The sequence below is a fragment of the Cicer arietinum genome, chromosome 3 (assembly GCF_000331145.2).
Source record: "Cicer arietinum cultivar CDC Frontier isolate Library 1 chromosome 3, Cicar.CDCFrontier_v2.0, whole genome shotgun sequence".
Lineage (NCBI taxonomy): Eukaryota > Viridiplantae > Streptophyta > Magnoliopsida > Fabales > Fabaceae > Cicer > Cicer arietinum.
This window is the reverse complement of record NC_021162.2, coordinates 75,916,721-75,929,243: the sequence shown is the minus strand read 5'-3', so window position 1 is coordinate 75,929,243 and position 12,523 is coordinate 75,916,721. Positions and strand designations below refer to the sequence as shown.

Here is a 12,523-nt window from a genome sequence, read left to right as displayed (position 1 = left end):
CTTTCTCATAACTTAAATTTCAACATAAACTAGCACTTAAATTTCTTTTTAATAGATCATTTTATCTGTCAGATTGAATCAGTTCCACATTCATCCTGAGTACAAATAACTTTTATCCAAAAAGAAATATCAAATAAACAAAAATTTGAAGAAAAAAAACATAAAAGTTAAACCAGAAAAGTGGAAATTGTGGCAGTCATATGGAGAGAAAAAATTGTGAAGTAGATATACAGGATACTTATTTACACGGAACATTTCAACATGTAAATTCAACAAAATAGCCCATCTTGTGCTCAAGAAAATCTGCAAATGCAATTAAAGAAAGTTAGCAAGGTCAATAATCTATCTTATTCAGGATTTTTGGTCAAAAAGTATAAATGACCAAAATTTTGGAAAGTCAGACAATAAATAATAAATTTACAGCATTCTATATTACAAACACTGGGAAATTTCAACAATTATGCACCTGTAAATCGTCTAACTCCTCCCTCATTGAATCAGTGTCTTGCCACTGACCACTAACTTGTGTGAAAGTCCTGACAAAGTGGGGGGAGGGAACCAAGATGAATGAATGAGAAACTTCATTAGATAGTTCTTCAAATAAAGAAGCCCTAAATCATGGAAACCATGCTATTCTTTTCCATATCTTAAGTTTGACAATATTATAAGCATTTTTGTAGTTTTCCCAATTACAAATAGCAGAAACTGCATTTCTTAAAATAGATAAAACAAAAATCATGTTTTCATCGTGATCTATTTGAGTTATATTTATATTACCTCCTGAATAATTATATGATTTCAACACTCTAAAGCTAAACAATTTTTCACATCAAAGTTTCTCTTTTGAGTACTAGGTACACAGCCATATAGAGCTTTGAAGCATACTAGGGTTGTAATACAGTTTTCTGCTTCTGGGCTTGCTCTTAAATTTTTGTTGGATAATTGATGAAGCTACAAGACAGCAACCTAATGCTTATTTTTTTCTTTAGTAATTTTTTTTCATATTTTCTATTCCTAAACTCATCATACTTCTGGTGAATAGCCAAAAACAATGGAGAATCTCCATCAGCAGAAAGGTATGATTGTTAAAACCATTTTTTTGCATCAAAATGTTGTCAGGTAAACTGATCACATTCACAGCCACAAGCAGGGCTGAATCAGCTATAAAGATTATTGATAACTACCTACCTATAAAATACATTTTTATGAAGACCATAACCATACACTTACCCTTTTTTTATGAGGAGAAAGATAAATGAAGAGAATATTAAAATAATTTATTTTTTAAATGAATGGAAATGTTGAGCAAAAAATGTTGAGCTTGTAGTTTCTAAAGTTCTCTTTCTTCCCTTTCCTTTTCATCCAAATGAGAAAATTTCAAATATTTAAAAATGTATTTCTTCCATATTATCTTTCTCTCAAACCAAACTTGGGCTTAATGTATTATCTTAAAAAAATGTAACTTTACTGGAGAATATGGATGCATATTACTTTTACATTTCATTCCAAACTACACTAAAGTAGCTAGGGATGTCTAGCAACCCTCTTGAACTTTTGGGCATGCGTTTTAAAAGAAGGTGATATTAGTAAATGTATGTCCATTTAGTTTCTTCAATGACATTTTTGCTCATCACATATAATTCCCAATCAAACACTTTCATCTGAAAAATTCAAAGTCCACTAGCTGGTTATTCTATAATATTTACTAATATTTAACATATTAGGTGAGGCAAAAAGATAGATCCCTAAAGTGCCTCATGTAATGTAGTTGTTCTAATCAACAAGGCATTGAATCAACTATACAACAGAAGTTACATACATAAAAGAACAATATTGATAAACGGAGAAGATCTCTGTCATTAATGAGATATTAAATTACAGGCTCCTAAAAGCATCATGTATAATAAAGGATAAAAAGAAGGAGCTGAACACGGATATAATTAACAGAAACAAACAGAACCTGAAAATGAGGTTGAAGATCCTCTACATGAAAATAAAGTAACATAAGAAAAAACAAAATTCATACCTTTTGTACCATGAAAAGTCATTAGGTATGCTTGCCTTAGCATTTTTAAGATGGTCAAGTTGCACCAGAACATCAAGCAACCTCAACATAGACCTGGAGTCAATAATAAAGCTATTAAATAAATAAACAAATAAACAACAATGACAAAAACAACAAAAGAAGCATTATAACACACCAAAGATGAGATATTGTAGGACCATTAATGCGTCTCTCAGGCCTAGAAAAACGTTGCATGTCAGTAGCTAACTGCATAAAAAATGACATGTATGAATTTACTTAACATTAAGTCTGGATCTGGCTAATTTTCTGGAGAAAAAAAATTAAAACAAAGGATCCTACAATATGTTAAGCGCAACCCATACTTTTGAGGAAGCTGATGCTTGCCATCGCTGAATTTCACGCAAACGACTCATTTCCAAATCCAGAACTTGATACGTTTCCAAATATAAGTCAGCTTGGCTTTGCTTCATAGAATCAGGAAGCTACCTCATTGTGGCAAAATGCACAAATTAGAGGAGAAAATATAAACATATGGAAACATGAAATTGGATCTCTGATAAGGTTCTTTTAATATTATCAAATTTATCAACAGACAAAAAGTTATTTTGAAAATGAATCCATATAAGACATCATGTAAGTTTGGATTTAGTGCCAATAAAATTCAAATATAATATGTACTTCATGTTTAAAGAGTAACCCTTTCCCTTCTGACAAAATTGCCTCATTAACCATAAAAACAGCATATTTTATGCCCATTGACTGGCTTTGACTACCCATAGTTAATAGAAATATCACCTGAGGAAGTGCCTTGACACAACTACGATAAGTGTAAAGCACTGATGCCATCTCCTTTCCCTCTTGGGTAAGGGAATTCTGCATTTTGTATTAGCAAAAACAGTCAAAATATACAACAAACATCTACAGGACAGGTTAAACAACAAAAATATCCCAAGAACAGCATACCAGCTGATTGAGAGCTTTTGTATCCTCTGACAGAGATAGTCTGTATGCTGCGACATCACAGTACTCTACAAAAGGGAGGGTGGTAAATGGCAATAACCAAAAAATCTATGCAACTTTCAATCAAAGCTGAAAACACTCAGACTTTTCTATCAAGTAAATTTACAGCACAAATTAATGACATATCCGAAAAAGAATAGTGGAACTATGGAAGAAGAAGCCAAAGTACCTATTGGACTCTCTGTGGCACCTCTCTCAGTTGACACCCACACTCCAGGTCCTTGCACCTCTGGTTGTTCATCCTATGTAATTAAGGAACCAAAAAACAACACATGAAAAAAACAACTCGCCTATACCGAAATAAAAACTTCAAGTTTCTGCAATGTGTTATTTGAGAACCTCCAGAATCCTCATACATGTCATGCAAATCAAGTACAAAAATGTTGTTTGACATCAATTTTGGACACATAATAGTTAGCATAGTTCAAACCAGAGTTGTCAAATACCGGCACTATAGCATTAGAATTTGCTATCCTTTATCATATCGCATAGCAGAATTTGATCAAATCACTATTGCTTCATGATACCTATTTAGTACAGAGTATTGTCAAATAACGGCTATAGTAGCGCCATAGCACTACTGTGTAGCAGAATTGAACAAACCGCTATTTTCCACGATCTAGCACTATAGTTCAGACATGTGGTTAATAAAGAGTTAAATTTGGTTAATAGATATATTATGTGTCACAACGTATTAATTATCAACTAAACTTCATTCTTTATAAATTTGAATGTGACTAACCACAATTTGCCGGAGTGCAAATTTACATGAAGTTGGAACAACTCAGTTAATGGTTATGAGTTGTCTAATCTTGATATACTAGTTAATTATTCATTAAACTTAGTTAACCACGTTTGTGAATTGCATTAACCGTTTAAAATGTTGTTGAATTTAGATGTCGGAATAACACTTCTGAATCAAGTATTGATAGATCAATAATTTGTTTCAGTCATTGTTAGACATATAGAATACAGAGAAGAAATAAACCGCTCAATCTCTAAAACAAACTCAATGCAGAAATTGAAAACAAAAACAGAAGTTTCTATAATTAGAATTAGCGCGAATTTAGGTAATGATTGACTGAATCAGACCAAACAGTAGGAAAGAAAAAAGAACGATCCATAAGCAAAATTCAAAATCGTTGCAAATGAAGTGAGAAAAATGAAGCAGAAACTGGATTGAAATAAATGAAGAAAGAAAGTGAGGTATAGGAGTAGTTGGTTTGGTACCTCAAGCGAGAATGTAGAGAGAGCTGCAATGGCTTCTTCAACGGGTACTGCCATAACAGAATATTCTAGCAATGTTGAAGGAAAACTAAAGCGCGAGGCATAGAAAGGAGAAGAGCAACTACGATTGGTAGAGTCTTCAATCGCAAGGCTGGGCAGGTACAACTTCTGTGTGGACTATAATGCCCTTCATTCTATGCTCTATTTTCTCTTTCTGCTACTACTATGAGGGAAGCTGGTGATTTTTAAATTACAATATATCTTTCCCAATTGCTTTAAGTCTAATAAAAAATTATTACTTGGTTCTTAATTGACAAAACTTAAGTAGCATAATCGAGCTTTGTAATAAACTGTGGTGATGTACAAAAAAAGCAAATGGAACGAACCCGTGTCCGTTTTTGCATTTTTCATCTATTTTGCAATTAAATTAGCTTTTCTGCAACTAAATTGAGTACAAAATAAGTAAAAACAAATTTCTCTTCTTTATTTCTTCTATTTTTATCTCTGTCAAATAAGTGATTAAATATTAAGACATACTCTTTTTAAAAAATATAAACAAAAATAATAATTAAAAAAATTGTTTATATTTTATTCTAAATAAAATAAATAACTATAACTATTTCAAAAATATCTATACTTTTTACAAGAAAACAGTTGACATACCATTATTCATAAATATGCATTCTTGCTTCATGGAATTTCATATTTGCTTTTGATATTATTATATGTTTTAGAATAATTTTGTCAATGAAAAATGGTTATCTTTGATTAAAGGTGTTTGTTTAAAGAGAAATAAGAAAGAGAAAAAAGACGTGATTTGCAACTATAGTTTTGGAAGAGACTCTCGCATAATACATATTGATAGATGTTTTAATTTTTTTTTATCAAAGCAATGCAAGAGAAGTAGAGGAGGAGCTATGGAGTGGAAGACGATGAATGCACACAATTAGAGGTTTCTTTTTTTGCTATTTATTGCTTCACTTTTTTCCAGTTTGTTTTTCCTATTAAAAATGCGCTCTATTTTTTTTAAATTAAATTATTATGGTAATCAACATTAACATAAATTAAAAATTGTTAAATTTAATTCAATCTATTAATTAAATTGCTATAAAATTGAATTAATATATTTAATAAAAAATTAATTTTGATTGAAGGTTGTTTAGTCAAGGGACATTTTAAAATTTTAAAAACAATCTACTACTTCTTTCTTCTTTATTTCTTTTATATCAATCAACATAATAAATCAACTACATTTAATTACATTTTTTTCATTTATTTATCTCTTTTCATACTCTTTCTCTTTTAATTTTCTTTTAACAACCAAATGTACCCTAAATATTTTCTTTCATAAAAAAAAACTAATAAATCAAGTTTCTTATTCACAGGTATTTTCTTACCATACTTTTTTATACGTGCTTCCCACTTAATTTTATATCTTTCTTGAAATTTTCATCACATTTCTTATTTTCATACCAATCACAGTGATAATTTCTTACAATTGTGAATATGGTGTAATGAATATGAGTGTATTCCCACTCATTATTGTTCCAACAATTGATGCCATTTAATCTCATACACTTTAACACCTAAATTGAATGCAAAGAAGAAGAAAAAATCAAATTTATGTAAGCTCTAAATTAAACAAGAACAAAATTAACTTCTTCAATTATTTAATTGGATAAATGTGAGAAAAAAGATTGACATAATATCCTTTATACACTTTATAAAATGAAAAATAACAAATAGCCCATATGTATCACCCTTTTTTTTAAGTAATAGGGTCAAGCCCATAAAAGAAAATTAAATGAGTAAAGGATCTCATAACATCGTCATGAAATCACTACCAAATATCCGTAGAACAAAAATTATAGAATAATGTCTCGTCACTACCACTGACTCTAACAATCATGATAAGACACATTAAGATCAACAAAAAGTTCAAGTATTCTCTATCTTGAACTACAAATCAAACAAAGACTTTCAACCCATTTCCAACAACTTTGTTTCGAACACACTACACTTACAATTCTCCAATCGAGGTCCATTTTAAGAGTCCATCTAACCATTCTCCAATCGAGGTCCATTTTAAGAGTCCATCTAACCATTCTCCAATCGAACCACCAATTACACCACAATTGTGAGAAAAACAAATTTTGTCTTCTTTTCTATTATTATACAAGTGGCGAGGTTTGGTAAAAAAAAGTGGCAAAGAACATGGTATGCGAGGTATTACCATTACCCTTTTATTCTTAATATAATCCTTGTTTTAATACATTGTTAACTTTTTTCTCGCTTCTAATCTTTTTCCTTTTTTAATTGGGTTTTTATAGTAAAATGTTAATCGTTAATATGTTATTTTAATAGTCATGGTTTAAATAATAACTACCTTATTGAACTCTTTTAGATGTCCCAATTAAACATATTGAACTATGTCTATGCCTTATGGAATGTCATATTTTTATTTTTGATTAGTTTGAAATGTGCTTCAATTTTATTAGGCATACATATATTTATATTTATATATAAAAGAAGAAATAAGTACTATCAATTATTTAATTCATCAAGAACTATTTAAAGAAATCACAACTCTAAAGAGCATGGAAGTCACACACTTGATACAAATTAAAACCAAATCTCAAGTCCAACAAGAAGAATTAAGAAGAAGAAGAAGAAGAAGAAGAAAGAAGATAACATGTGATAGTTGTTATGTGGTAGCATCCAATGCTAGGACAGTGCTGAGGTTCATTGGATGCATGTATCTTTTAGAACCTGACATAATTTGCTCCACAATAAGTTTGCCAGCCTTTTCGGATGGATGAAATGGATCCCAAAATGCATACAAGTTTCTGTCTTGGCATAAATTAGAGAGTGGTGTGCACAGCCCAATTCCATTGTATGGCCCTTGTCCACAACAAGCAATTCTCGATGTAGCAAAACCTGCCCAACAATTAAAATAAATAAAATTATATATACATGTTAATAACGAAATGCTGTATATTAGAATTTTGATGCGTACCAAATGCTTTGGGGTTAGTAACGAAATCACTATGCATAAGTGCTGTATTTGCAGCAATAAAAACATCTTTGCCAATTTTATTGTTGAGTCCTTGTATCATGTGTTGTAATTGAGGATTGTACAATTCAGCAGCTCTTTGAAGTTCAGCAGAACATCCTCCACTGCTTCCACGCATAGCCAATTCTGCTGGAACACAACCCAATGGTCCAGTCCCTGTAACAATCACTCTGCGTGCTCCTAGATCATATAGTCTCTGCAACATATTTGTCACATTATTGTCACATTAAAATGTAACTAGAAAATTCATTATTACTATTAACATAACTAATTTACCTGTAAGAGTTTGCGATACTCTACGATGAGAAATTTGACATAATCTTGTAGTGAATATTGGCGAGACCTAGCCGAATATGGAACCAAATAGTAATTGTTTACAAAATCGTTACCACCAACAGTGATGAGGACTAATGCTTGATTAACCAATTTTTTAGTCCTAGCTGCTCCAATTAGAGAGGTCACTCTATGTTGGTACTCTTCAAAGTAATCCAATTGTCTATACATTCTGATTATATTTAGCTGCAAATTTAAATTATGTCATTACCATCAACCGTACTTTACAAATTTACATTTCTCTTTTAGTACACTTACAAATTGAACTCCAGTGTCGTTTAGAATGCCAATTCCAGCTGATGCAAAATTCGCTCCATTTAAAAGCTTTTCGCCTCTTAATTGTGGACTCAAGTATGGCAACACAGATTCAGTACCTAATTTTTGACCTGATAATCAAACTAACAAGTTAACTAACTATATATTTATGTATAAAAATTGTTTATAAATAACGATATATTTTAGTAGTATGATTGATTAGTGAGAATAACATGAATATTGCATGCTTGTGGTTGGATACGTGGGTGATGGAAGCAAAATATAAAGTAATATTGAAAAATTTAAAAAGAATTTATGGAACGATACTTAACTAATAAGATCAGGAATATTAAGACCATTAGAAAATCGACCAGTGGGTCTACCAGTTGGATAATCAATTCCATAAGGAGGAGAATCAGCTCTAGCAGTAGTTGCCAAATAATTGTTATTACCACTATCAACAAGTGAATCACCAAACACAAAGAAAGCCCTTGGCTTAGAATCACCTTCAACTGGGACAATAACCCCAACAACTAAAAATATTCCAAAACATATCACCAAAGGAACAAAAAAAATTGATGGAATTGCCATTTGCATTGAGTAAGTGGGTGATGTTGTATTGGATACATCAATTCAACCCTTTTTATAGATAGTTTCAACTAGACTTTATTTTATTTTTAATACCAATAAATAAAAGAAAATAAAAGAGCAAGTTTTTTAGGCACGATCAACTTTTAGGTGGTCTTTTAATTGAAATTGATTGGATGAAATTGAAGTTATAATTCTAACATTGCATGACATGTGACAATTGGGTGAATGGAAATGCAATGAGAAATTATTTCCGCCGCCCAAAAGTTTTTACAAAAAGATGAAAGAAGCAAAAAGTGAAAACAGGGTATGTTATTGTTTCCTATATGGTTGACGCATGCTTTTAATACAACCAATAAAACAATGTTATTGTCACGAATTATTAGTACCTACACTTAATTATTCCTTTTCACGTAGATTAGAATTTTCGGTTAGTTATGTTCATTCACTTAGATATATGTTTACATATAAACTTCCGCAACACAAACTTAACTGACTTTAACAAATTAAATTACTGAATTTTGGGTAGTTCACGGGCTGAATTGAACCCGTTTATGAACTATATGTCAAGTTTAATTTTTTTTAGTTTGGGTTAATGGTTTGTTTCGGTGTTTTTATTTTTACAATAGTCTTAATATCTGGTTTTCTTTAAATGTCATAATATTAGTCAATAATAGCAATTTCGTATGGTTTAGTTTACAAAGAAATTAAATCGGTTCAAAAAAATATAGTTGAATTGTTTGTAAAAATAATTTCAGTTCAAAAATGTAGAATTTGTGCATTGAACTTTTATACTACTTCGATGTGATTTTGAACAAACAATTAACATCAAATAGTTATAACGATTCAGTTGGATTAGGTTTTCTTCCCGAGCCAAACCATGAGCAATCATAGTCTTAGATTTCCAACTTGAACATCATTGTTAGAATGTATATAGTTTGAGGCAAATTCTTCGGTGAAACGTTTTGATAGATAGTTCATAGTTGATTACTACTTAAATATTATCTAAAATATTAATGATGATCAACGTCATACTCAAAAAATAAAAACTTATAAACTCAATTGTCCTCGTAGCTAAGATGGTGACCTCATCAATATCAATTCAACATAAACAATGGAAAAAAATTGTGCGTGCCTAAAAACCCAACTAATCCATTTCCCTTGTTTTTAGATACCGATCAATTGCATTCAAAAAAGGAGAGTTACATTTTGCAGTGGTTCACCATCTAGATCATTGAGTTACATTTGGATCCATTGGCAAAGGAACTGGTTTGGTGTAGACAAAAACAGTGTAAGTTCAGTTGAAGAGTAAATTTATTTGACTTAAGTGGATCCCTTGCTTGTATTTGGCAATCTCCAACCCAAAATAATATTTAAAATCTTATCTTCAATTTGACATTAGTTTCTAGTAAGTAGAATGAATAGATTCAAACTCGCGTGCTATATAAAAAGAGAGCCATCAACTGAGCAATGTTGGAAACCATAAGCTAAGATACTGAATGAGAATTTCCAAAACCACTATTTTAATGCTTGTATCAATATATTGCATATATAAGGATTTCTTTAACATGAAAAAAACAAAAAATTTATCCCCTTTATGGGAGGATGGGATAGCCAAGAGGTAGGTGTACGTAGACTTCTTCTGCGTATTCTCGATTAGGTATGACTTATAGTTAGTGACTTAGTGGTAAATGGATAAGTTGCTCCAACTATAACCAGTGGTAAGTGTTATAATATATACCAAAATATTTGTATATATTTAATAGACCGTAATATTTAAATATAAGTTGTATAAAGTAACGTTAAATCATTATAAAAATATATTGTATTCCACTATTATGGTATATCTTGTGCTCGTAAATTTTTCAATAATAATTTTTTTCTCTCTTTTAAAAACAAAAATAAAAATAAGGCTTTAGTTTTTATTTTTTATTTTTGAAGAAGCTAAAATTTATTAATAATTTTTTATTATCCAACTAAATTTTTTGATGCAAGTAAGCTAGCTTTTCGCACAAAAACTTTGGTATTTGCTACTTTTATCTTGCATAAATCTCACGTTGAAAAATTTAAAATATACAGTATGCAGTATGAGATATAAAATTAAAAATGTGCATGGCAATTGAAACATTAATTAAATAATTGTATGATTTAGGTTAATTTGGGCCTCCAATTTGAGGCCCAATTCATCCAAAATGCTGAATGATGTTTATTCTGTTTTTATAAATAAAAAAAGGTCCAATCTCTGCAACCGGGCCCAATTACCGATTTTAATCCAATTTTCTAATTTTTCATCTGGTTTTATTGACTATTAGCTTTTGTACCCCCCATTTAAATTTGTACCCCCAATTTAATGTTTTTTGAGTGAAATACCCAAAATAATCTTTAAAAAATTAGTAAAAGTCAAAATAAGAAAAAATTGTACCCCATACTTGAAAAATCCGGAAAAGTGAGTTTTTCTGAAAAAAAGTTTTTACCGAAAATTTCAAGAGGATTAAAATTTCCGGTAGTTCAAAATCAATACCGGATTTTTCAATTTTCCGATTTGTTTATCGGAAATTTCATTTCTTTTTGAAATTTTCGGTACACTGTGTAACTTTTTTTTTATATATATATAATTTTTTTAATTTTTTTTATTGACCAGAGGAGCAAAAATAACAAACAAATTAAAAAAATATTCAAAAAAAATAACTACCGGATTTTTGAAATTTCTGGATTAACTACAGGAAATTTCAAAAAATAAAATTTCCGATGAACAAAAACTAACTACCAGATTTTTCAAAATTTTTGAAATTTCCGGTATTGAAAATACAACTACCGGAAATTTAGTTGCAAAAAATTACTTACCGGAAATTTCAATGAAGGGTCAGATTTTGGAGTAATCTTTTTTTACCGCTCACGTAAATGAATTTATTAACGATAAAACTGAGTTTTTAACAAATTGAGGGGTACAAGTTTAAATGGGGTACAAAAACTAACAGTCGGTTTTATTGGTTTTAAGGCTTAATTGAACCGGTCCAACCAAGTGAGTTGATCAGTCCGGTCTGATTTTGATTATCTTAGTAAGTAGAACTATTAAAGTAAAATCAAATTAACATGAGTACAAGAAATAAAACAAACATTACAAAAAACAAAAAGAAATATCAGATTGGGTTTAAGTACGTTAACAGATTAGTATGTCAGTACGAGTACAAGATAATAAACAACACCTTACCCTCTACAAATAAAAAACTCTAAAAGTCTACACAATCAGCTACACCATTATCAAATTATATATTGTTTCTTAGAAACCATAAACATCATACCATCCCAACCAAATTAAATTCCAAACATTTTTCTTACGCTTCCCTAAACCACTACATCATTCTATAAAAAATACGCAATATTATTATCACGAGGAGCTCCAATAATATCCAATCAACTTGTAAATTTTCCATCAATCTACTGGTTGTTATTGATATCTTTTTTATTATCTTTGTAATAATATTTTGTTTTATTAATAGAATTACTTTTATCTCTTTATTTTTTTATATTTGTAAATTTGTCTTGTTTTATTATTAATAGAATATTGTTTTTTTCAGTAAAAAAGAATTTACCGACGGTGAGAAATCACGTGAAATTGTTTTAGTATACATGTATCTATAAATATGACGAGACCTTCAAATATGTAGTGTTTGGTGAAGTTATATATAATTTGTAATTTCAAATTCATCTTTGATAGAAATTCTTTGACTGTACTGAATATTATTCAACAACTTATTTCAAATAATAATTGCTTAATATCTTGTTTTATTAATGGAATTATTTTTATCTCTTTATTTTCTGTATTTGTAAATTTGTCTTGTTTTATTATTAATAGAATATTGTTTTTCTCGGCAAAAAATGAACTTATTGACGGTGAGAGATCAAGTGAAATTGTTTTAGTATATATGTGTTTAAAAATATAACGAGACCTTCAAATATGTAGTTTATGATGAAGTCATATATATATATATATATATATA

General features: G+C 29.9%; 2 protein-coding genes across 3 annotated transcripts in view; both read right to left on the bottom strand.

The window, feature by feature from the left end:
• Window positions 1-4,537, bottom strand: part of LOC101492849 (protein PIR) — a 19,061-nt gene extending 14,524 nt beyond the window's left edge. Inside the window, exons 1-9 of one of the 2 annotated variants that reach the window (XM_004494705.4) lie at window positions 4,277-4,537; window positions 3,216-3,288; window positions 2,990-3,054; window positions 2,822-2,899; window positions 2,389-2,508; window positions 2,202-2,272; window positions 2,027-2,119; window positions 467-536; window positions 239-303 (exon numbers count right to left, since the gene is read on the bottom strand). In XM_004494705.4, coding sequence (XP_004494762.1) covers window positions 239-303; window positions 467-536; window positions 2,027-2,119; window positions 2,202-2,272; window positions 2,389-2,508; window positions 2,822-2,899; window positions 2,990-3,054; window positions 3,216-3,288; window positions 4,277-4,330 — 689 coding nt within the window. In that variant the 5' untranslated portion in view covers window positions 4,331-4,537. Of the gene's footprint in view, window positions 1-238; window positions 304-466; window positions 537-2,026; window positions 2,120-2,201; window positions 2,273-2,365; window positions 2,509-2,821; window positions 2,900-2,989; window positions 3,055-3,215; window positions 3,289-4,276 lie in introns of those variants that run through there. The other variant, XM_027332409.2, reaches the window with a different exon arrangement.
• A 2,275-nt stretch (window positions 4,538-6,812) lies between these two features.
• LOC101492519 (GDSL esterase/lipase At5g33370-like) lies at window positions 6,813-8,561 on the bottom strand. The gene is made up of 5 exons (XM_004494704.3): window positions 8,267-8,561; window positions 7,938-8,065; window positions 7,623-7,865; window positions 7,290-7,542; window positions 6,813-7,210 (listed from the first exon to the last, which is right to left on the bottom strand). The coding sequence occupies exons 1-5, from the start codon at window positions 8,529-8,531 to the stop codon at window positions 6,978-6,980; spliced, it is 1,122 nt and encodes a 373-aa protein (XP_004494761.1). The 5' UTR covers window positions 8,532-8,561; the 3' UTR covers window positions 6,813-6,977.
• Between the last annotated feature and the right edge of the window lie 3,962 nt (window positions 8,562-12,523).